The sequence below is a fragment of the Malaclemys terrapin genome, chromosome 3 (assembly GCF_027887155.1).
Source record: "Malaclemys terrapin pileata isolate rMalTer1 chromosome 3, rMalTer1.hap1, whole genome shotgun sequence".
Taxonomy (NCBI): domain Eukaryota; kingdom Metazoa; phylum Chordata; order Testudines; family Emydidae; genus Malaclemys; species Malaclemys terrapin.
In genome coordinates this window covers 149,736,113-149,762,187 of record NC_071507.1, presented here as the reverse complement: position 1 = coordinate 149,762,187, position 26,075 = coordinate 149,736,113, and the positions used below count along the sequence as shown (strand labels likewise).

Genomic DNA, 26,075 nt, shown 5'->3' with positions numbered 1-26,075 from the left:
GTGATGGGTCTGCAGATGCACTAAACTTGTTCAGAAATAATGCAACAGATCTCTTCTGCATAATAATTCTCTCTGAAGGCCTGTAAAGCTGATTCTGACTTAGAAATAATCTGCAGTTGGAAGAGTAGCTGAAATACCACATGATGCTATTTTATATGCTCCCAGGACTGACTATAAGATCTGACAGTGTTAAAGAATATCCAAGGGTGAAGATAGGGATTTGGATTACCCGAAACTCATGGCAAATAGCACATCATATTAGCCTCACAATATTTTCTCGTTGTTTTTGTACAGCTAGATGTAGCTTTATGTTTTCTCATTATTTTAACATTTGTGGAACTGTCCTGTTTAAATCTGAGACCAGGATCACAAGCTTTACAACTCAGCTAAAATACATGCCTCACAAAATCACATGTTCCAGTCATTATCTTACGTCAACTGAAACTGTAAAATAGAACTTGAAGAACTTGATTTACTTCACTGTTTGGAAGTGGCATTTGTTACTGTCAGGTGTTTTCATAATAGACTATCATTCAACTTGAACCACTTAATGTGCAGTCCTAAAATTGTATCATATCGAGAGAAAAACTAATCTTTCTGAAGTGTACAGATACGTATGTCAAGCTAAAGGAATGGGATGAAAGCTGTTTAATGATTGTAAAACTGTTGCCCTTGTCATTGTCAGCTTTTTAATGAATCAACACAAAATTCAGTTTATAGATGCAATTACTGAAAAGTCAAAATAGACTGACTCAGCGAGTTACTGTTGCCAACAACATAATGGTAAGCGGAGTAACAACTGTAGGCCATGCTGTGGATCCCTACTGTGCTGGCTTTTTCCTTCCGGTTCATGATTTGGAAAGCAGGTCAGAAAAACAAATAAATGAGAAAACTCAAAGGCAGAATAAGAAGATGGCTGAGAAGTCTTGGATGTATGGATGCAAATCTCTAACCGTGAAAGTTTCCAGAATTTAAAAGAAAAAACACATTTTATAATTAAGGGCCAAATTCTGTGCTATTTTATACCTTCCGGCACCCCTCTGAAGTCGCTGCATGGCATTACACTCAGAATTTGGCTTTAAATGTTAAGTCCGAGAGATTCATTAACAGTGAACATTTCAAAATGACCTATGTTTGGTTAGACTATGCTGTAGATCGGTCATTGGCTGATTGATACTGTGGCCTTTTCTTCATTTTACTAGTGCTATAAAAATCAAAAGAATCTACAGATCTGAAGGAGAACACGGGTAAAACTCTACAACAATCTCAGAACTCTAGCCCCTACTAGTACCCCCCCCCGGCTGTCTCGGCTATATTTAAATAAAATGAAACAATTGAAAATGTTTAATAAAGAAAGGGCTTGGTGCTGGCTTCTCATGGGATAAGGGAGAGGAGAAACTTTAATAACAAAAGCAGGAAAAAGAGGAGTTTGAAATCTGCTAACATTGATACTCCCGTTTTTGTTTCAAGACGGTTGTGTTTTTTATTACTTGCAGATCAATTTTCTTTGCAGGTGATGTGGGCCCAGCATTACATCACCAGAAGAGCAGCCAGGAGTATCTTGATGCCAGGATGACTAAAGCAAAGAGGAATGTATTATCACAGACCGCTGAGAAACTTGCCAATACATTCCTTGCTGGGGGTGCTGCTCTGGGGGAAGAGGAGAGGAGACAATTTTGCATGAAGAGTGAAAGAAAACTTTGTAGAAGAATGATCTGGGGTCAGAATCCTGCTGTCTCCTCTGTGCAGATCTAATTATGGTCATGTACTTCAAAAAGAGGGTTTAACTAAAACCAGATTTAGCTGGGCATTGCTTAAGAAATACAGAATGAATTCTCAACCCTGTCTTGGAGGAAAATGCTAAATGCTTCTCTGTACTTGGAACATTGTCCCATTAGTTGTAGAGTGCAATTTGAGGCTACAATGAGAAATGCAAACAGTCAATTCAAATCTTTATCACTTTAATGAACTCTAGCATAAACATGTGTGTGTGTGTATAATTTATATATACATACATACGTTAGTTCTGTTAGGCTGAAATATCGGTTTTCTATATTGACAGATAGGGAAGACATGGTATGTGTTGTGTTATAAATGTTTTATCAGCCTGGCTTTGCAATGGTCATGTTACTCCCAAGTGTCAAAGCCAGGAGTGAGTTACACAGATCATCCCAACTACGTTCCAGTAAAACCCTCATGCCATCCCACTCCATCATGTATTCTGTAAAATATATGCCATGTATATTACAGAAAAAGCTATCTTAGGAATGTTTTAGAGGGCGTTCAGGGCTATTTCTTGTATTCTTCTGCAAGACTATGGGCTTGGGCCTGATCCTGAATCATTAACATCAATGCCGCTGACTTCAATGGGAGAAGCATATGCCCTTATCAGTCCAACCAAAGCAGGATTAGAGGGAGATAAAATTCAAACCAATAAATGTAAACACTTCCACCACTGATGCAAAATAGCTTTTCTGGGGCTAAAATTATCAGAGTTTTAAGTCCGATCTCTCAGGCCTCTCCAGGACTTGTAGCAAGAGCAGTTTCATTGAGGATCTCTCCAGTCCATTGTGCCCATTTCTAGCCCTGCAGGATCATTAGATAACAGACTTTAAAGTTGAGACAGTTTTATGTACAGAAAAGCTGCCACTGGTGCAGGACTGAACTGTGTGTGTCCTGGGCCTCGGGCAGATGTAATTTTTTTTTGGGTGGGGTGAGGGGAATTAGACCACCCTGGAGGAGAAAGTGTACAGTTTTCTGGTCGGTTGATTTTTAAGACAATGAAATAGCAGCTATTTGAAGCTGCTCAGGGGTCACAGATGTGTGAGCAAGTGAACAGAAGTTATAACTTAACTGTATACCTGTGCACTTTATCACATGGATATAAACTCAACCTGTCAGGGGCCTAAGTCTCCACTGCCAGTCAGAGTGCTTGTAAAACTCTGCTGCTGGCATAAACGAATGGAGAATTAGGATTTGGTCAAATTTTACCCTCACTTTGCATAGGTTCAAATCAGTGAAGAATCAGGCCCAGGGTGTTAGAATTGTTAATTGTGTTACACACACACTCTCACTCTCTCTCACTCACTCACTCACTCACCTATTTATTCATTCTTTTGCCTTGGAAGTGTAGGGTGCTAATACTCTATAATCTGTGTGGAGAGCTTACTCTTTAGTTAATATTTTCTAATACTAATAGTGTGTTGTTTGCATTTGTTGCACCCAGAGACAACAACATTAGGTGCACGTTAGAAATTGCAAAATAAATGAGAGAGGGGTTTCATAGAAGATTAGGGTTGGAAGAGACCTCAGGAGGTCATCTAGTCCAACCTCCTGCTCAAAGCAGGACCAACTCCAACTAAATCATCCCAGCCAGGGCTTTGTCAAGCCAGGCCTTAAAAACTTCTAAGGAAGGAGATTCCACCACCTCCTTAGGTAACCCATTCCAGTGCTTCACCACCCTCCTAGTGTTTCACCAGATCCAAACCCTTTTATACTTTGGAGTAATTCAGATCTTAATCCAAACATGTTCACTCAGCTCCATTTCTGCAAAATGAATCTGAACAACATCACCTGACACAAATCTCTCTGAGCTTTACAGATTCAGATCTGAACCTGAACATTCAGGCTCAGGCCCATCTGTAAAGCCAGTTTTAAATCTATCGTCTAGTTTTAAACAACAACACCCAGCATTGTAACTCCACCAGAGAGGTCCTTTGGGGCCATCTGCCTGTCCCAAGTCAGGATAAAGGAGGAGGGTTGGGCGTGGGGCTAGCAACTCCACCCCGTAAAAAAAAAATTAATTTGCTACAGAAACACCAACAATAGGGATAACAGAGACTTTAGCCTGGAAAAAGAAGGGCCTTCAACTTGAAGACGCATGACGCTGGGTGGTGAAAGTCATGAGGAAGCCACTAAGCCGATTACCCTTCTTGCAACTAGGAGGATTACCATTGGTACATGGAACGTGAGGACCATGTACGAGTCAAGAAAGATGGCGCAGGTCGCAGCGGAAAAGAGGCCATCCAAGAAACACATGGCGACGCGACCTTCAGGCTGATAGCATAAAAATGGGGTATACCTGGAACCAGCTAGAGCAAATGGCCCAGGATAGAGGACTCTGGAGATCTGTGGTTGGCAGCCCATACCCCGATTGGGGTGATGGGCATGAGTGAGTGAGTGACCCAGCATTGTAGTATCTCTATTCTCAGGCCCAGATCAAAGGCATTCAGGTGCCTAACTCTCATTTGAAATCAATGGGAGCTAGCTGACTAAATACTTTCGAGGATCTGGGCCTCAGAGCCTCCCAAATGATTAAAAATCAAGAATACAAACAGCCAGAGGCCTAAATTATTTTTTCTATGTGCCTCTAGATAGTTGGGGTGAAATTTTTGTTTGTGTAGGTTTTCTTTCTTCCTTCCATCTCTCTCAGCTCCCTCTTCGATTACACTTTTTCTTGTTCTTCCTTCTTGTCTTCAGCTTTCTCCTCGTCTTCCACCTTTTCTCTTCTATGATGCTGTTAGTTGTGATTGTATGAAATCCAAGTCAAAGGAGTGAGTTTTACCTTTCATTCTGAATTGAGAATTGTGGTTGTGCTAATCTCAACTGCTAATGCTTTCCAAAGGCTTGCTCCTCTTGCCAAGAAAACCCGGTCTCCTCCTCTCATGGGTTTTACCTGTGAGGTTGACAACTTCATAAGTCCAGAGGAGCACTCCCACTGAGGGAGACTGCACAATGGAATCAGGCATTCTCTGTGACTGTGTCTATTTTAGAGGACTGTACAACCTGCAGCATTGTGACTGAATCAGCGCGAGTTTGCAATGGTACAGTGCTTCCACCCTAGCCATCCTGCTTTAGGTGCACACAGTGCTCCCTGCAAGCACTGCAGGTTCTGGGATTTGTTTCACTGATCCCATAATGCCTAAGCCAGCTCCCAAGGAGCTGGGACCATACTCACACCTGTAGATTGTCACCAATCACCCCTGAGCCACTGCCAGACTGACTCTGGAGTGGACCTAGAGGCACAAGCTGTATTATGAGAAGCATCACTGTCTATTAGTGGTGATGCCTGCAGAAGTGAGGGACTGGACTGTATTCTTTTCATTAATTTATTCAGTAGTATTTTTCATTTCAATTTTGCCGTTAATGTTTTTTCAGTTCGTATTTTCTGGTCTTTTGCTTTCTTTTGTAGCTGAACTAATGGCTTTCTTTTCTCCTGAGTGGAGAAATGGGAGTGATCCAACCCAGGATCTGAAGGGAGGCCATCTCTATAGGGCACCCGCCATTAGCATATCTAGTTTCACCTGCCCCTCCCGCCCTGCACAGTGCAGTAGGACTTCCAGGATATGAACCATTCCTTGAGGGGACAGTGAGGCAATGAATGGGTGCTGAGGCACCATGGGAAGTTACAAGAGAGTAATGGGATTGGGTGACAGCAATAGCCTTACTCTGCATTTTAGCTAATGACCCCTTCCTATGTTCGATCTGAGGAGCGTGGGAAATGCTGAGGCAGTGGATGGACAGTAGTGGCACTCCCCAGTAGAGTGCACTGAAGGGTGTGCCTGCATTTGTCTGTTAACTAATCTTTGATTTTTGTCTTTTGTTTTCCAAGTGAATCTCCAGGGGACCAAAGAAAGAGTTTAAAGTTTGTAATAAAGTTGTAATTTTCGTTATATTTTTAAAATCTTTCTTTGCTATCTGAGGGTTGGGACTAAGCAGAGCTGAGGGCAACAAGCTCTCTCTCTTGGCTACGCTAAGCCCTGCCCTCAGGAGAGGTTTGTGGGTGAATGGACAGAGCCAAGAACTGCCTCAGCTGCTCTCATGCTTGAATGCAGCCAGCTTGACAGGTGACAGAGCCAGTGCTCTCAGCTGTCAAAGCTGTGACTGAAGGATGGGGAGGATGTGGGACTGTGCTGAAAGGATCAATTGCAACCTTGCAGCTGCTACACCAGCCCTTCCTTTCTACAGTGGCCAATTCTATCCAAGACCCCATCCCAACTCCACCCAGACCCCATTTCGCCCATCCCCAGCCATTCCTGTTCCCTCTGGACCCCACTTACCATTGATGTATTTGAAAAGTGGGCCTGGTGTCTTTCAGCCCTCTCCTTTCTTCCCAGGCTTTCTAGGGGGCCTTAGATTGCTGTTCCCCTCCACACTGGGACTTTAGGGTAGTTAGGGTGCCAGGCACAGGTTACTGCTCTTCCCACCTATTGAATTTTCTGCAGATAGTACTAGGCATTCTCCCCTAACCCTTGGGCTGGAGGGACTGGCAGTCTGCTCACTGCTGTGGCCATATATAATGTGCAGAAATATTTGCAACTATACGAAGACTTCAGCCATGATTTGGCTGGAGAGATGACTGTTCCCTTCTCCGGACACAGGAAAGGGGCTGCCTAGACTCCCACATCCACAGAAAACTTCATGAATGAGGAAGGGTTGGCCCTCACCTGGCACTTCATCTCCATGGAAGGCTCAGTGTGGTGTGAGTGGCCATTTTGTGCTAATCACCCTATTAACCATGAGAATGTGGGAGAGGAATGAAGACTACCCCACTTCCCTACCCAAAGCCACCAAGTATGAGAGAAGAAGAAGAGATGAGTGACAGGATGCTGAGCATGAATGGGAAGGCAAGACAATACCACAAGGCGATGGAGCTTGGATAGGCTAAAAGCTTTGCAGTAGGAGAGGACAATAGAAGGAGACTAAACAGAAGGTAAGGAGATTGTGAGGGAAGTGGCTTGGGAATAGGCCTGCATATAGCTAATATGTATGCTAGACCTCAGTGGGTGGGAGTAAAGAAGGGTGCCAATGGAAGTGCAAGGCCTGGATAGTTGGCTGAATGGAATGGTATCATCTATACCTAACAGATACTGGTGAATTTAGCAGGCCACCAGGCATCCTCCTGAAAGACAGCACACTCTGCAAACAGGATTAATTAATCCTGGGGGAGGGATAGCTCGGTGGTTTGAGCATTGGCCTGCTAAACCCAGGGTTGTGAGTTCAATCCTTGAGGGGGCCACTTAGGGATCTGGGGCAAAAATCAGTACTTGGTCCTGCTAGTGAAGGCAGGGGGCTGGACTCGATGACCTTTCAAGATCCCTTCCAGTTCTATGAGATAGGATATCTCCATTAATTTAATAATATACCTCATTGAAACAAGAACAGACAATTAGTAAACTTTGCTAAACAGTAGAGCAGGGGTCGGCAATGTTCGGCACGCAGCTCGCCAGGATAAGCACCCTAGTGGGCCAGGCCAGTTTATTTACCTGCTGACGCGGCAGGTTCAGCCGATTGCAGCCCCCACTGGCCGCGGTTCGCCGTCCCGGGCCAATGGGGGTGGCGAGAAGCGCCGCGGGCGAGCAGTGTGCTTCGGTCGAACCTACCGCGTCAGCAGGTAAATAAACTGGCCCGGCCCGCCAGGGTGCTTACCCTGGCAAGCTGCGTGCCAAACGTTGCCGACCCCTGCAGTAGAGGATAAGAAGTAAAGAATTGAAGAAGAGAATGAGGGTGGAGAAAATGGCGATAGAAGTGAGTAAGGGTAGAAAGATAGACTTGTGGTTAAGGTACAGGACTAGGAAACAGAATATATGATTTGTATTCCAATCTTTAGAAGAACAAACTACAGAGATATTTACAAAACACAAAGGCCACCCTTTCTCTGGGAGCATCTTCCTTCGGAATTTCTGATTCCAACACTTTCTAGTCTAGAGATGCCTTCTTATAGGATTTTCCCCCAGCATGCCTTTCTGGAGCTGGCTTTTAAAATTTGGCAAAGTCAAACAGCTACAGCCCTTAGGGGTCATTTTGTGACGGGCTGCTGCTTGCTACAATTTCCTCTCCTTGATGGGTATGTTTTATACGCTCCTGTTATGTTTTCCACTCAAGTGCTTTTTTGATTGAATACCTAAACTATATAAGTATTATAGCATTATAAAGTAAATATTATAAATGAGGATTGGGAAGATGTAAGAACCAAGAGCCCTCTGATTGTTCTTAGAGTGTTTCCGACCGATAGCTTGGGCAAGATGGTATGGGGCATGTGGTCTCTGAAAGGCAGCCTGTAAACCATGGGTTATGAAGGATTTGTAAAGTTCTTTGAAGAGGGAAAGAGCCATATAACTGCTAAGCATTATCATCGTTATGCCTGACTTGTAAGAAATGGACCTTCTACAGGATTGTTCTTTCTCTAGGTTTTCACTCTCCATTACCATTGCAGATACTGCATGTGTAATAGGGTGAATAACAGCTTAACCTCAACTCAACTTCTGCTTTCCCTTGCACCAGGGGGACTGGGTATTTGTTCAGTTCCTATCACAGTAGGGCCTGGGCCTTTAAGAACTGTCATAATATAAATAATATAGATGATGTTGATGGTAAAATAAGAATGGTTAGGTGAAGAGAGAAGGAAAAATGCCTTTGGGAAGATTGACTCCCCATCCAGTGTCTTAGACTGGATTGAATCTTGAGCTGGGAATGGGTTTTTTTTATCTCAACTTAATTTTCTTTCCTGTTACAAAACCTGTCTCTTGATTAAAAGACCTTGCTGACAGTTTCTGTGGGGTTTTGTGATGATTCATCTCACTAGTTTTTCTTTCTCTCTGAATTTGTCCGTCAAGATATTACTTTCAGTTTTAAAAATATATGAAATAAACTATTTGAACTCAGATTAGTCTGGATCCTGAATTCCTTGTGCACTCAAATCCTAAAGGATCTGTCCCCTGAAGGGTAAGAGTTGAGACCAATTAAGTCTAAATTAATGAACAATTTCCACACTTCACTCATAATGCCATATATAAAGCCATGGTACACACACACTTTGAATTCTGCATGCAGTTCTGATCACCCCATCTAAAAAAAGTTATATTAGAAATGAAAAAGTACAGAGGAGGGGTATGGAATACCTCCTGTACGAGGAGAGATTAAAAAGTTGTTGGGATTGTTCAGCTTGGAAAAGAGACAGCTAAAAGAAGAATAAGAGAATAAGGTGAAAATGAATAAGGAAGTGTTATTTACCCTTCACATAACACAAGAAGCAGGGGTCACCCAAAGTAATTAATAGTAGCAAGTTTAAAAAAAAAACAAAAGGAAGTATTACTTTACATAATGCACAGTCAATCTGTGGAACTTATTGCTTGGGGTGTTATGAAGGCCAAATGTATAACTGGGTTCAAAAAAGAGCTAGATAAGTTCATGGAGGATAGGTCCATCAATGACTATTAGCCAAGATGGTCAGGGATACAGACCCATACTCTGGGTGTCCCAAAGCCTCTGACTGTCAGATGCTGGGACTGGATGACAGGGATTGGGTCACTTGATGATTGCTCTGTTCTGTTCATTGCCTTTGAATGATCTGGCATTGGCCACTGTCAGAAGACAGCATACTGGGCTACATGGCCCATTGGTCTCATCTAGTATGGCCGTTTTTATGGTATCATATTTCTCTTGTCACTTAACAGAAATCAAAGGGGCTTCAACAGGTGCAATTCTTGCTCTACATCTATTTGCCCTTGTGACTGAAGCAAATGGTCTTGGCTATTCCCAAAGGATCAGCTTTCAATATATATTTAAATTCAGAATTTCCTTTTTATTGATGTTTTTGCACTAATCATGGAGTTTATAAAAGGAGGCACACAATGGAGCAGAGAGATTGAGAGAATGCACATGGAGATGGGACTGGATGTAGCGAGTTAGTAACAGGAGACAGAACTCAACTCCAGATCCCCAAAGAAAACAGCACAAGTCATAAATGACCAATAGTTTATTACTTTAGGGCTGTTTAGTGGCCTATATGAATGGAGCTGGTAATCTCAATTCAATTGGCAGTGCACAGGTGTACACATAATAAATACCTCTCACCCTTGAAGGTGCTTTTCTAAGATAGGGATAAAGTGAGGTTGCAGGGAAACTCACACTGGTACTTTCAAACCATCCCTGATCGGTGGATAAAAAAAGGGCTTTAATCTCCAGGGCTGGTAGTGCTGCCAACTCTTATGATTTGATTGAGTCTCAGGATATTAGGTGTTTTTCTTAAATTCCTAACTCCTTTAGCCATGTGACTATGTAGGAGTTCCAAAAACAACGTACTTATTTGGACAACACAAATTCATTGCTGGGATGGTGAGATGGCAATAACTGAGCTAGGTGATTTGTAGAAAGTAAATCAGATAAGATAATACTGCAACACTCTTATAATAATTTATTATTATAATATGTACTTCTATAGTGCTAAAGGCCTGATTCAAAGATCATTAAAGACAATGGGTAGCTTTCAATTAACTTCAATGGGCTTTGGATCAAACCCTTGTTTGTGTAGTCTCTAGGCATAAATATGTATCCCTACACACATGAATACTCAGCATATATAAAAATAATTTATATACAAGCACCAAATGTGATAATTGTCATACTCCTTAACTGGAAAAACAAGCCAACATAATTCTTGATATGCTGTGAAGGTGACAACATTTCACATCACTGGGTAAAATGCAGCAGAGTTTGTGCTCTTTGAAGTTTGTCAATCAGCTCAGCAATGCAGCCAAGACATACATACTTTGTAGCTTCATGCGTCATCTACAAAAAGATGGTCTCGAACCTCGCTGAGAAAATAGGTAACAAATAATTTACTCAGTGAATCTGGCATCTTTCTTCCTGGGAATGTCTGTAACTAGTCTGCAGTAGCAGATGGGCAGGACCAGGCAATTTTTAGAAAACATTTCCTTCCTGGGACAGACACACACATTGCCTGAAGCATCGCTCTTCAATCAATTGTGAATTCACAGCCCTGGATGTGAAGAGTGCAATCAACTTCTTCTCACTTCCGTGCCAAGGCTCTAGAATGTGGGTTTGGAAACCACGTCCTTCTGCTGTGCTAAACAGTGTTCCATTCCATAGGAAACCTACCACCTTGGGTTCAGCATGCCAGATTAAAATTCAGTCAATGTAAATAAAATTGGATCACTCAAAAGTTTCCAGAAGATGAACATAAATTGGGAACTGGTGTGGCCAAAGCAAATTCATTTTAAAATTCGAGTGCATACTCACAGAACTGTCTGGTGGGATCTCCCAGCTCTGGACCTGAACAATGTTGTTAGTACAGTGTGATCACAGTGATATTTTACAAACAGATTGCATGGGCAATAGATGTATCATATAAAAAAACATTTAACTTCTTAACTGAGGAAGTGACCAGATGTTGAGGATATGCTACATAGTAACTCTAGTGCTCACCTTTCACGCTCCTGCTCCAAGAGGTTGGTAAAGTCATCGCTCTTGTTCATGTAATCTGTATGTTTATGCTTCTCGTTTTCCAGCTCATAAACTGTGCGCCGATGGCACTTCTCAGCCAAGAGGAGCTGTTCCAACATGCGTCGATATGTCTCTTTCTGCTTTTCTTCCAGTCTGTCCAGCTGGATAGTTGAAAAGGAGAATGGACTGTTTGAAAGGTCTCATTCACTGACATTAGCTGATTAACTAACCGAATAAACTGTATTTAGTAAATGTCAGTTCAGTAATTTTACGTCTTGGGTTTTACATAAAGCAGTGGCTCGGAACCAGAGCAATTGTTCTGTGAAAAGAATGATTTCTTTATACAGTATATTTATATTAAACAGTTGCATAGCTCCCAGATGTACGAAGAATGGAATCTGACACCATTGTATAATATTTTTGCAGGACTGAGTGCTTCCTGCAGCACGGTGCAGAGCACCTTCACCTCCTACCAACTGGAAGAGGAATTGAGGGTGTTCAGTGCCTCCAGGGAGGCAGGTCTGAGACAATGAACAGACAAGGTGTTCAGCCTCTCCTGTCAGGTAATGTGTCCTCAAGCCTGTTGAAGTCAAGGGCACCCATCAGAACAAAAGAGGGTGGACCCTATGTACAAATTAAGATGCCTAATGTTAGACAACTAAATCCTGCATTCAAATGGCTAGATGGGCATTTAGATGCCTAAACATGGGGTTTGGCACTTAAGTTGCATGCCTAAAGCTGAAAATGTAGGTGCACATCTGTGACATGCAATAGATAGTCGCAGCTGCCATTCATTTGATTGATGAAAAATAAAATCTAAATTAGCTAGAGTCAGTGTGGATTTTTTGTAATACATTTCTGGTTACTGTTCAATTTAGACTTTTTCTCTCTTCCTCTTCTTCTACAATTTATCTCATTACTTTATTAGGAATGGTTTATATTTTTTTATTTGGTCTAATTTTATTATTAATTATATTGTTATTAATTATTATTTTATTATTATTATTCCAGCTATTTTTCAAACACTGGTTTTCAGGTACATGTGTAAAAAGTTGCTAGGAAAGAAAAATACCAAACATTGCTATTCACGCTGCTACCTTCAGTGTTTTGTTGGGGAGAGGGCAGTTAAAGCTGAGTTCTCATTCAGTTTGTAACAAACTTCCCACTCAGGTAGACCCACACAGTACCTTTCTAATTATGTGCCTCCAACAAAAATATCACTAGGTCCTGCTCTGATCACACGCAGCCCACCCATTGTGGGAATCATGTCTTCTATAGCCAGGAATGGCCAAGCTAGTGGCTATTTTATGGTATTCCTGTAATGGGCTAAAGGAAAGATGAGAACAGGATTGCAGCCCTTTTGAAACAACTCTAGATGATAAACAGGAGAGTCTGAGGTGCTCATTAAACTTCACAAAGTTGAGAGCCTGGCATCAGCTGCATTCTCATCTGGACAATGGACCTTTTGAAGCCAGAAAATATTGTAAACGGAGTATTTTTATACCAATCATCTTCTAATAAACTCCTTGCTGTACAAGTTTTACAGAGAACAAAGGGTCCCTCACAAACCAAGGGACTCCATGGACACAATGCCCTTGCCACCTATTACAAAAGAGTCTTGTTAAGCTCTTTTAGCATTGTTCAAAGTGAATATTTAATGTATCCTCCTGAATGCTACAATCTGTTTTCCTTGCTTACTTGCCTCACAAATATTCCAGAAGATGTCACATTAAAAGTATGCAGTGTATTTTAAATTGCCTTCTACTAGACACAATTAATATGAATTGTACTGTATTCTACCCAGAGAGTCCTTGAAAAATTGTACATACATTGTGGCATATTATACATTTTTTGGCTGGCAGTTATCAGTGCTAGTTTTTTGATATATGGGTAGAGTTCATCAGCTGCACCATTCCTATTCTGGTACTAAGCAATAAAGTGGCTGCATGCATCCTAAGACGCTTGGGTGTTCTGTGACTCACTTTTTTCCTATATGAATCAAATGTTGGCATGAGTTAACATGGGGATCTCTTGGCCAATTCTTATGAATACCTAGCCTCATAATTTGCACTGGACACCTTTAGTATGGTGAGGGGATCTCAGATACAATATAAGTGTGTTTACAATGTGTCCTGATCCTTCTTTACATTTTTTTTAACATAACCAATCACCCAGGCATGTTGAATCAGTTTGATCACTCTGTTGACTCTAAATTCTGAAAAGATGTCATCTAATACAGTGGGTTGTTCAACCATTGTACCATTATTACTGTAATTATTGTACCAATATTACTGATGTATTTAGAAAAAGTAGAAGAGATTAACTAAAACCCTAGGGATGCAACTCTTTACCTTAATAACTGATCTCAAAGATGGCCTTTTTTACCTTAAGAACATGCTCTGTGCTCAGTTTTGGATTCACCCTGTAGGTATTAGGACCTTTTTCTGGTCTCCTACCTATTCTACACTGGTATAGCTCCATAGACTTCAAACCAAGGATCAAATGCTATAGGTCTAACTTGGAGCCTGATCTTGCTCCCTATGAGCCTGATTCTCCACACTGTTACACCATTTTAATGCTGATGTAACTTTGTTGACTTCAATGGCATTACACCAGCATAAAATCAGTGTTATTATAGACAATCAGGCTGACTGGTGCCATTGGGTGCAGGATTGGGCCCACAGTCATCATATTGGCAAAATGACTGTTGAAGACAAACTTTCTAAGGACTGAGTAAAGACTACGGGATTTGGTCCCTAGACTTAACTTCTTCACCTGATGCAATGATCCAGTCTCATGAAAATTGGGGTGGGAGGGAAACTTCTTTTGCATGTGGATTGAATGCAGTGGAGTAATTAATTTGCACTGGTGTGAGTGAGCTAGTCCTCTCATCCTAATTGCTCACTTGATGATACTCTAACAGGAGACACACTGTCAAGAGCACTTATCACTACAGATTTGTACCTATTAATGGAAAGGAATTTAAAATGTAGAGTCAAAATGTAACCATTCACCATCCTGGGAGGGTTTGTTTTTGCTAACTGCTTCAAGTTCACTACTTAGGGGAGCAGGGGAAGGAGGGGAAAGTCCCCTAAAGAACATGAGAGGCTTTTGTTTTTGCATTCAGGGCCAATGCTATTATCACGGGGAACATGCTTTGGTGATTTCATAATAAGGAAATATTCACCTTCCCTTCAATTCCTTTTATTTGTGTGAGCAGTGAACACTGCATTTGGCTCTTGCTTTGTGAAATGACAGCAAGGTAAATGGGCACAGTCTATTCATCATGACTCACTCTATTAATCCTTTTTTGGGGAATTGAATAAGTTATTACCTCTGAAATGGGTTTCTCATAGACATCTTCCCCTACGGATTTTTCTTGAGCAAGGATGGCATCCCTATGCAACACTCGCAGCACGTTCTCTGGAGCTGCTGATCCATAGTGAGCCTCTAAAACTTCAGGTTTAGTTTTCTCTGTCTTCAGCATGTGGATGACATCTTCTCTAGCCTGTGGGATTTCAATTCAATATAATTAGACAACCTACAATCAACAGGCAAACCACACTTGTATTACTACAACTACAGTTTGGGCAGTATGTGTATATAGTACACACACAGAGTACTTTGGGGGGGGAATTAAAAGAATATTAAGATTGCAAAATCAAGCAGGTGGGAAATGCCAGAATAAAGATTGCCTCTGTAATCTTAATTTGACCCCTTGTGGGTATGAATTATGATAGTCTTTCCCAGCATCACATATGAAGTCTATCACATTCAGGGGTAAAACCTAGCTCTCCTGGGTCCCAGTCTAGGACCTTAACCAGAATAGAACATCCTTGTTTTTCTTATTACCTCCTGCCTCATTCACTGTCCATCCTGTGCACTGGATAAAGGCAAGTGTCTTGTAGAACAAAGAATATATGATCATGTAATTAAACTATGCCATACAGCACACACAAGGGGGCTGAATTAAGTTTTCATGGGCAACTGTAATTCTGTTATTTCCTAACTACTGAATGCTTGACTTTGCAACCATAATGTTCTTTTAAAGTAATTATTGTATGTACATTTCTAGGTTTTTTAAAACAGGGAACTGGAAAAATAAAATACAAGGAACCATATTAACTGCCACATGGATCAGCAATAGGGTTTGAATCAAGGACCTTTATATTCATAGCATGGAACTCAAAAACTTGAGCTAAGAGAGTAACTAGTAGTAATAAAGGGCTGTTAACATCTATGTGGACCAGCCACTAGAGGGGGACACAGCACACACTTTGACAGTGGCTTACCTAATTATTTGCTAGACAACAGAGGAAATTTAGGAGTTTATTCCTGGCTCTGGATGGGAGGTTGTTCTTGTGGTTACAAATAGCAAAGCCAAGCACATCGATTTGACATGCTGTGGTTCTGCCATATCAGAAACAGAGGCCAGTTCCCAACTCTGTCTGAAGTGACTTTGTGCAATACCTGTTGCCCCACTGGTAAAATGGGGGAATGACACTTGCCTGCCTCTTAAGGGGTTATGGTAAAATGGGGTTATGAAGCCTTGCTCAATAAGAAGGGTTGTGAATTTCATAGAATTACAGTCAGTAAGTAGAGAAGAACTCATGCTTTCCTACTGGCTCTCTCCTTCCCTTAGGTCAAGAGGCAGGTGCTGCTCCTGCCCCATATAATGCTCAATCTGTGCGGAGCTGGGAAGCCATTTCAGTGCACATGGAAGGTTCAGAGATTTTAGCAGCAAGCGTCTATAAAGCTCCAAACACACAAATGGTGATTTTCAAAGGTTTATAACTTGGCCAAATCTGGGTGTGTTTTCATGGGGACAGCAAAGGTACCTCTCTGTCCCCAGGACTATCACTCTGCAAATTTTACCATGGAGGCACTAGAGCTCTTCAAAGAAAAGGCTTTTAACATTAGCAAAACTAGCTCTTTTCCCAAACTTAATTCTTGAAAATGGCTGAGCCACTTTTACTTACACTTAAAAATTGAGCATGCTGCAGAGAGTACGCAGCCCATATGAGAATGTTAGTAGTTAAAAACAACTAAGAACAGGGGCTTCTAATGGAAAATATTAGGCAACCAGGCATTGCAACTGTCTCTTCCTGTAATATAGAGAAAACATGATAGAGGAGTATAAATATTTTTATCAGCATGAGTCTGAGGAAGCCACATTACTCATGAGTGACAAAATGAGTTATACAGGTCAACCCCAACTTATGCCAATAAAATCTGTACACTACAATCCATCATATACTCTGTATAAGATACTTATAGTACATGAAAAAAGTTATTGTAGGAATGCTTTAGAGATGTTAAAGAAAATTTATTGTGACTATTTTTCATACTCTCACTGTAACAGCAGGTACATTAGTTATCATGAGTTCAGTGTTTCTGGGCTCAGCGGAAGCCATAAAACCCTCTAAAAGTGGAAGGAGACAGCTTTTCTATTTATATAAATGTCACAATTTTCAAATCCATTCTTTTGGGCCCTTCCAAAGGAAGAAGTGAGTATTGGATCCCACAGAAAAGCGGAAAGCACTGCAAGGCTGCGAGATATTGGATTGTTAATTTGTGATGTTCTGCCCTCTACTACAGGACTGAACATAATTTGAGTGGGGAAACAAATAAATATTTCTCTGAGAGGTTGATTTTATTTCATATATAAAGACAACTCATTGAAGATATTTTTGGAATGTTAAAAAGTTCAAAGGAGGATGGGAAGATGGATGGACAGGGGACAGATGAGTTGCTCAAAGATATATGATATTAGTTCTTCACATAGTTCTGTGATTTTTCACATGGATATCACCATATGTGTATATACTTACAAGCTGTGATATATGTCCATGTCATATGTACTGTATATTACCTTGTATATATGTGTGTATAGATGAATAAGTATGTGTGTAGCTATAATATGCTCATTGTTTATATCCTCATCTTGTCAGGGGTAGTTCAGCTAGTTCATCAAGAATTGTTTCCTTGTATGTTACCATGGCCTTATGATAACAATTTATGAAAAGCAAACTAGCAAACAGATACTCCACTGAGGTTGCTAGGAAGCATCAGAGCAAAAATAGGTCTGTGCTAATAATAAACTGAACACAAATTGCTTTTATCTGGTAAGACACAAATCCAGGAGTGGGAGGATTTGAAGTGCAACTGCTCTTAAATCTTAATGGGCTACAGGGTCACAGACCATACTGTAGCTTTCAGGAGTTCTCAGGATTTCAGTTAGTCTCCCTACAAACTCCTCATAATGATTGCATGGGGAATTGGCTAAAATAGCTGGCCTGTGAAATTAATGATTTCATGCTTCCTCCAAATGACTAATTTTCCACTTAAACAACGAGACTAGCCCTCACGTTACTGTTTTGTTTCAAGGTATAGTGATAAAGTATATAATTAAAATAAACTTTAGGACGCCGGCCATTTTCAGATAGTAAGCCAAAATAGTCCTGTTGGGAAAGAGCTGGGTTTCCTGGGGCCACATACTTGGTTTAAAAAAAAAGAAAAAGAAAAAAGAACGGAGGCAGAGGCTCCACTGTGAAGTACTTTTGTTGAAGTACTTTTTGGCTATGTCTTCACTACAAAGGTTGACTGACAAAACTTTTGTCAGCTTACAGCCACCAACATTCCTATAACACTAGAGCATGTGCACATTCTTATACCTGGTTTTCATACTATAAGAATAAAGGGCTACCCAGTAAAAATCAGAGGCAATACAATTTTAAACTGATAAAATGAAATAATTTTTACACAACCTACAACTAGCATGTGGAACTCATTGCCACAAGATATTAAGTTCAAGAACTTACAGGAGTAAAAAAAGAATTGGCCATTTATATGGATAATAAGAACATCCACAGTTACATTAGAAAGGATAAAAGTATAAGGGATATAAGCCCTCATGTTTGAGAGCCTAAGCCAACCACTAGCTTCTCTGTAGTTAGGCAGAAAATGCCTGTTTTCCAGCTTTCCCATTATTGTCCATTGTGACAGTCTTCTTTCACTGAAGCATTTGGTTCTGGCCTCTATCAGAGAGGCTAGTGGACTAGATGAATCACTGGTCTGATCTAGTATGGCAATACCTATATTCTTAATAACTAGGGACCATATTGTTGAAATTCACATATGCAGCTGATGACGGTTTTCAACTCATAGGTAGAGAGTGACCAGGCCGGGGTCAGAGTCAGGAAGCTATGGAATTTTAACTCTAGATTTCCTGAGTTTCCAGTGTTTAGGGTTTTTTATTTAACATCTATTAATATTGTGTTAAAGGACAATATTTCTCATCCTTGACAATCACATTCTTTGGTTGGGAATGTGAGTTTGGGGTTACAAAGGAGCCCAAGGGAGTAGTTTCAATGGGATTTCAGTGCCTGACAAATTAGGCTCTGCTGAAAAGTTAACCCTGGATATCTCTCTCCCACTTAGCATATAGAGACTAATCTGGTTGTAAGAGCTGGGTAACTGGTAACAGGTTCTGGAAGAAGGGGGTTTGGGCTGTCACGTTATCTGTTTTGATATCTCAGTGTGATCCCTGTGTCAGTTCAGCACTGAGGAATCATTTATGCCTTCTTCCTAATTCTTCCTGAGACTTGAAGAGAGAACAGTAGGATGCATTCCCCCACAAAGTGAGTCAGAAATCATGTGGTCCTCTTGTCTAAAGGCTCTCAGAGTAGCTGTTTAGTAAGATTTTCAGGATTTAATCTGAAAAAGAAAGCTGTCTTTGAAGCTGAAGATTACAAAGGGTGAAAGACCATGTCTGACTTCATCACAGGAAGATACAACTCCATTCCAGCCTACATCTTGGAGTACCTTTCTTATCGCTTCCCTTCATTCTACCAACACTGCCAGCCTCACTCCCCTTCATGCCCTCTTTCCACTTCTAGCTTTATGCCTTCATCCATGCTATTACCAATGGATGGAATAACTTTTCAATCACATCCTCTCCTCATTCAAATTCTTTAATAAAGGCCTTCAAATCCTTATTCTGTAAGGCCTTAACATTAATATTCTTCAAGTGCCTTCTCTACCCCAACACTATATAAAAGGAAGAGAGAATAAGAGGAATAAGAGGAGAAAAACATTCCCCCAAATAAAAACTAATACTGCCCCTCTCCTCTGGTCACCCAACATATCTGTCTTCTTTACCACTGATGTGGCTTTTATATTGTTTCTTGTCCCAAACTGACCATAGTACGTTCTTTACAAATAATAAATAGCATCACAGAAGTTTTAATTTTGTATAAAATATTCTTGGCCTGATTCTCATTCTGATTCTCACCACAAAATTCTATTTACATCACTCTGTCCTTAAAGTGGGTGTAAATTACACTGTAAATAAGGGCTTTGTGAAAAGGAGTCAGGCTGAGAACATTTTATGCAAAAGAGGAGGTTACTCACCTGTGCAGTAACTGATGTTCTTCGAGATGAATGTCCCTGTAGGTGCTCCACTCCAGGTGCTGATGCATCCCTTCGCTCGGAGAGTTGTACACCAGTACCCGAATGGGCCATGCACACATGGTGCCTGCCTCAAGCGCTGCTGGTGCCTTAACAGCATGTGCACGGCCGTGACTCCTTAGTTCCTTCTCTAAAAGGAGACCGCCCCAAACTCCAAAGTAGAGAGAAGGAGGGTGGGTAGTGGAGCACCCACAGGGACACTCATCTTGAAGAACATCAGTTACTGCACAGGTGACTAACCGCCTCTTCTTCTTCGAGAGATGTCCCTGTGGTGCTCCATTCCAGGTGACTGAAAAGCAGTATCTCTAGGATGGTGGGGACTTCGGATCTGGTAAGAAAGCCATAGACAGCACAGCTCGGGCCCTTTGAATGTCAGTCAAGGGTCCCTGAGAAAAGGCATAGTGTTTGGCAAAGGTGTGCTCTGAAGCCCAGGTAGCAGCCCTGCAGAGGTCTGTGAGGGGAATGTTCCGTAGGAATGCAACAGACATTGACACATATCTGATAGAGTGTGCACCTTAATAGAGGTTGAAGGATGTATCTTCTTTAGTTGGTAGCACAAACGGATGCACTCTGATATCCAGTTGGATATCCTCTGGGTGGATAGCGATTTGCCCTTAGATTGCTCTGGGAATGAAATAAAAAGTTTAGGGGAAGCCCTGAACAGCTTAGTCCTATCCAAATAAAAGGACAATGCTCTGCACACATCAAGTGTGTGCATTGCTGCTTCGAAAGAGTTTGCATGCAGTTTAGGAAAGAAGGTTGGTAGATGGATAGGTTCATTAAGGTAGAAGGATGAATGTACCTTCGGAAGAAATCTGGGATGCATTCGGAGTGTGACTTTATCCTTAAAAAAGATAGTGTATGGTGGGTCAGCCATGAGAGCTGCAAGATCTCCTATGCGTCTGGCGGATGTAATTGCCACTAAGAACGCAGCTTTCATAGAGAGGTGTAGTAGAGAGCAGGATACTAGCGATTCAAAGGGCTTTTGTGTCAAACATGTGAGGACCAAGTGGAGGTCCCATGGCTGAATGCGTGGCCTGATGTCCAGGGACAGGGTCTGGATGCCTTTGAGGAATCTTTTTATGATAGGGTGGAAGAAGATAGTGGTGTCACCGATCTTATGGTGAAATGCTGTGATTTCTGCCAGATGTACCTTTATGGAGCAGAAGAGAGCCCAGATTGTTTGAGCTCCAGAATATAGCCCAGTATGACTGGAAGAGGTGCGGAAGTAGGAGTGGATTGCCCGGCAGAACACCACACCATGAACCTAGACCATAGGTTCATGGTGTGGTGAAAAAAAGTTTGAGTGGGACCACAGAGCTCTGTCTCAGGCTGGGGATGGTAGAGAAGGACCTGAGGAGTCACAGCCGTGCACGCTGCGTGGCCTGTGCGGATACTCTCCGAGTGAAGGCGCAGGGATGCACTAGCACCTGGAGTGGAGCACCCTCAGAGATATCTCAAAGAAGAAGAACAAAAGCTTCCATAGTGTTATTTATTAAACACTGGAACTCCTTCACACTGCTCTGGTAGGGTTAAGAGACCTTAAGCACACCACATCACATACATTACACTTATACCCACAGTAAGGGCCATTTACACTGCCAAAGCAGCATAAATAGGCCTTAGCATACAGGAGAATTAGGCCCATGGTTCCGGGCCGCCCAGAGGATTCAGGGGGCCTGGGGTCTTCGACGGTTGGGGGCCCCTGCCGCCGAATTGCCGCCGAAGACCCGGAGCGGAAGAAGCTCTGGGGGCCTGGGCCCCACAAGAGTTTTCCGGCCCCCCCGGAGCGAGAGAAGGACCCCACTCCAGGGGCCCTCAAAACCTCTCGTGGGGGCCCCTGCGGAGCCCGGGGCCTGGGACAAATTGCCCCACTTGCCCCCCCCTCTGGGCGGCCCTGACATGGTTTAGAAAAAAATAGTGTCATTCACTGCTTGGGAAAGTGATTGACAGCCTGGCAACCAATGATCTTGATTCGTTGACAAACCAGTTCTGCATGAGCAGCAACACGCTTCAAGCTTCCCCCTGGTGCCCGGCCAATTTCTTACCATTCTGACCCAGGAGATCAGCTCTGAGTGAGTTTGCAGTTTGGTCTCCAAGCCCACTCAGTCCTTAGCCTCTCCAATCAGACTGCTGACAAAGCTGCACTTTAGTGCCCATTGAGGTGGCATGTTTTGAGATAGGACACTTGTCCACTGCACGCTGGCCTGAGTGAGTCAAACTTGTTTCACATAAACCACCAAAGAGCCATTAGATTATAGCAGTTTTCAGTCATTACCAAAATGGGCTGGATTGGAGTCAAACCAATGACTCATTGGTGAAAGTAAAGCTCATACCAAGCTCCTGAGCCAATCAGTTTCTTAGCTTCTTTCTTCAATTCTGGCTCTGCATAACTTGCCTTCCTGCTAACTGGCGCCACATCTTCTCAGAGCTACCTGCCTATCAGTAATAATCTGCTGTCTAAAACAGTAACTAGTTTAGAATTTGCTGATCAAAGAGCTTCTTTATTTCAGTAACATAATGAGAATTCCCCAAGCTATTAGGAAGGAGCGTGGTGTAAAGTTAAGGGCAAATGATATCATTCATAAGCAATGCTTTCAGGAAACCATTAGAAGTTCATCTGGTATTTTTCACTTTCAAAAATTGCCTTTCTAATCACCATGGCACGTTGGAATGATTACACAGGTAAAAGCACCATATAATACAGGATCAACGTTTACAAAGTCATATTTTATCTCTGATTAATGGCATGACAGTAGCTGTGAAATCATGGATAGGAGCAGATTTTTTATTACTCGTGCTGTTATTTTACACCTGCAGTTTATTAATAGTGCAACAGCTGCTGTGTACAGGATCAGAAACTAGATAAGGTCACAGGTTCCTCATGCAGTGTGGTGATCCTACCAGTGGCTAATTTCCTAAATTCCAATAGACTTTGCAAGCTTTTCACATAGTGCTAATAAAGACCAAGAGCAAGGCCTCATATTACTCTCCTCTCAAGGAAATCAGGTGGCTGTTCTCAACCTGCTCTCAGCTGTATCTCAGGCATGCTGCGTGATATGTCACTGTAGAGATTGAAGGGACCTTTTGTTTCTGGAAATTCCAGTTAGACAGCTCAGGTTATGCATGTGTACAGTAAGGGTTCATCAGGATAAAATTAATGCAGACGACTTCTTCAGGCAGCTGTAGCCCTACTGTGTCTCAGAGGACATTATAAGCAAACACAGATATCAGTGTAAGATTGCTAACAAAAGTCCAAATGCTTAGATTTTGTAACTCCCGTTCTCTTGTTAGATTCTTAATAGACTAATTTAAATATTTTTTTAAAAAATCTTCCTACATTTTGTATTAAAATAAGAAAAAAAAAAAGACAAAATAAAAATTGGCCACTGCCAAGATATCAAATTGAGGCTCCTTTGAACCATATAATATTAAATTGTCCCTTTAAGGTCCTTCCATTAATATCCTACCTCCTCAAAGTATCCCCCCGTACTCTTACAACCACTTTGTCACAGGGTAGTTGGCCTCTGTCCATAGACTGAGTCCAGTGCCCTGGACTGGAGCAGGTGAGCCCAATGGAGCTAATTAAAGAGGGCTGGGCTACACCTGGGCCTATCAAGGTAATTCTACACAGCAAAGAAAAACCCACAGCTGGCCTGTGCCAGCCAACTTGGGTGGGTGAGGCTGTCTTTCATTGCTGTATAGACTTCTAGGCTCCAGCCTGAGCCTGGAAGTCTACACAGCAATGAAACAGCCCTCCAGTTGGGCCAACCGTGGGTTTTTCTTTGCTGTGTAGACATACTCTCAAGGGCTGCTAGTAGACAGCTGGCAGGAGGAAGGACTGAGACAGGCTGAGCCCTTGAGAGGAAAAGCCACAGCAGATTGGAGCTAGCACCCGTGGTTGGTCACTGGAGCAAGGGAGCAAGCAGCTCAGGGAAGCAGCCATATGGATGCTGATCCAGGAGGGGAACAGAGCTGACTGATGCTGGGAGGCTGCCAGGAGCAGGAGCAGGAGTGCTAGAGACTTTTGGGAGGGGGTGGCCCTGAAGCCTGGGGCTCAGGATTGAGTTAAGACTGTGTTTTTGTTTGTTTACCTCTGATAGGAAAATAAACCTCCTTGACTGAGGCTGGGCATAGCAGAATGCTTTGGATCCGGGGAGACGCGCTGGCCCTGGTAACAGACAAGCTGGGCATAAGTTGTTGGGATCAAATGTTTATGGTGCACAAGATCCATTGCATGGGCTGCTTCAAAGCTGGAAGCTTGAATACTGTCACTGAGCACCACTGCACATTGCTGTTTTTGTTTTGCCAAAAACTTGAGAAATAGCTCTCAGTCTTACATAAAAGCTTGGAAGTATGTTTTTTCTCACTTGTATAATAACTCCAAACATGAAAAAATGCTGTCTTTTTCCCTCTGGAAACAGATGCATAGTTTCCCTAGGTTTAAAGAGTTTTTATTGGCCACAAAAACTGCTTTTCACCTGAGCTAACTTCCCCACCACCTGGTGGTATGCAGTTCCCTTGAATGAATTTGTCTTGATATCTACAGGCCCAGGTCTACTTATGTGACTTACAATTTGCAGTTTAAGGAGCCAGGAGATTTCAGGGATGAAAACTTGACTTTCAGCCTTTGTTGAACAGTTTAGTGAAATTTTACAAAAACGCAAGATAGTTCTAGAAATGCTGGGAAAATGAAACTGAATAGTGTATCCTGTCCACAGTGTGAATAACTTTTACCTTACATTATGACACTGTCAGTGTGATGTGATAGGTGTGAACTGTATATTGCTGTGAGTCTCTTACAATGATAGTACAGAAAGTCCTATTAAAATCAGCATGTGCGGGGGAGACATATGTAGGGTCAAACTGTCCCCTCTGTAAACTCCACTGAAGTGACACCAGTGGAGTTACATCAGAGAATAATCTGGCCTCTTACAGTTAAAAAAAAAAAAAGTCCAAGCTAAAGATGGCAGTGCTATGGAGGAGAAACACTGAGCAATATATTACTTCTTACAGAAAGCTTCGAAACAGATCAAATGAGCACTAGAAGACATCTGTCTGTTATTTCCTGCCCACACAGCTTTGTTCTGTTTTATTGCCAGAGAGCTCCATAGATGATGTCACTTTTCTCTGAAGAGAACAGGCCACCAGAGCCTTTCACTGACATAATTAATTATCTGTAGTCTGGGCTAGGGCCAGCAAATTCCCATGGCAAGGCTCCTAGAAGTATTAACTCCACACTGCTTGATGCATTCTGACTTTTAAAAGGCTGCAGTATAATTTCTTGTCTGTTGACACTGAAAAGGAGCTCTGCTCTGTATTATCAAATAATGGGTAGGTTGCTGCAACATACAGATTTACAGTTTCATGATCTTTGGCAGTGGAGAAGCAAGCTCAAAAGGTCACTGTAGATTATGTACACAAATCAAAGCATGTTGGAATATGTCTTACATGCTTCAGGAATGCATCACAATGGCTAAACCTGCTGTTTGGGGTTTGTTATATCCAGCTACATAAATGATATCTTAGCCACAGTTAACCATATAAAAACATTGTGCACATGACTTGTACCAGCAACAAGTAGAGACCACAAACTGAACAGCACTAGCTAACAAGAAGAATGCTTTTCAAACAATCTGTAGATTGTACATAGGGAAGAATCATCCACAGTTGCATAAAAAAAGACTCTTATCCACATTTCAAGATTTCTCTGGGGTTCTGTGTTACAATGAATAATTTGTTTGCTGATCTCATTTTAGATTTTATTCTCCTTCCAGCAGACAGCAAGCTAGTCACAGAATTTATTGGTGTTTAAATCTATGCTCTGATTTGCAGTAAAGTCATGGTAGTAGATGATCAAAGTTTATACAATTTTCTTCAAGCTGTAAAAGATAACTTTGTTCAAAGCAGATTTTGCCAATAGTTAATAACTTTGACTTCATAGTTTTTAAGGCTAGAAGGGTCTGTTATGATCATCTAGTCTGACCTCCTGTATATCACATCCCATAGAATCCCAGGCAGGAATTCCTGCATCAAGCCCATAACTTCTGGCTAAGGTAAAACATACCTTTTTGTAAGACGCCTAATCTTGATTTAAAAACATGATGTGGTAGATTCGGCAGCACTTGCTTTGGTAAATTGTTCCAATGCCTAACTACCTTCACTTATAAAATGTGTTTTATTTCCAATCTGAATTTGTTTAGCATCAGCTTCCAACCATATGCTCTTGTTATGGTATTGACCACTGATCTAATGGACCCCAAACTGTAGGACACGCCCCTCTAGGCATGGAGGAATGTCGGGGGGGAGGGCCAGAGTGGGCCTAAGCCAGCCCCCATGGGGAGCGGGGAGGGAGTGCCACC

General features: G+C 41.9%; 1 protein-coding gene across 2 annotated transcripts in view; it reads right to left on the bottom strand.

The window, feature by feature from the left end:
- The window catches only part of FILIP1 (filamin A interacting protein 1), a 156,830-nt gene that overhangs the window by 59,289 nt on the left and 71,466 nt on the right, over positions 1-26,075 (bottom strand). For both annotated transcript variants that reach the window (XM_054022433.1, XM_054022434.1), the window contains exons 3-4: positions 14,579-14,752; positions 11,227-11,405 (exon numbers count right to left, since the gene is read on the bottom strand). In XM_054022433.1, the coding sequence (XP_053878408.1) occupies positions 11,227-11,405; positions 14,579-14,752 (353 nt within the window). The remainder of the gene's footprint in view (positions 1-11,226; positions 11,406-14,578; positions 14,753-26,075) is intronic.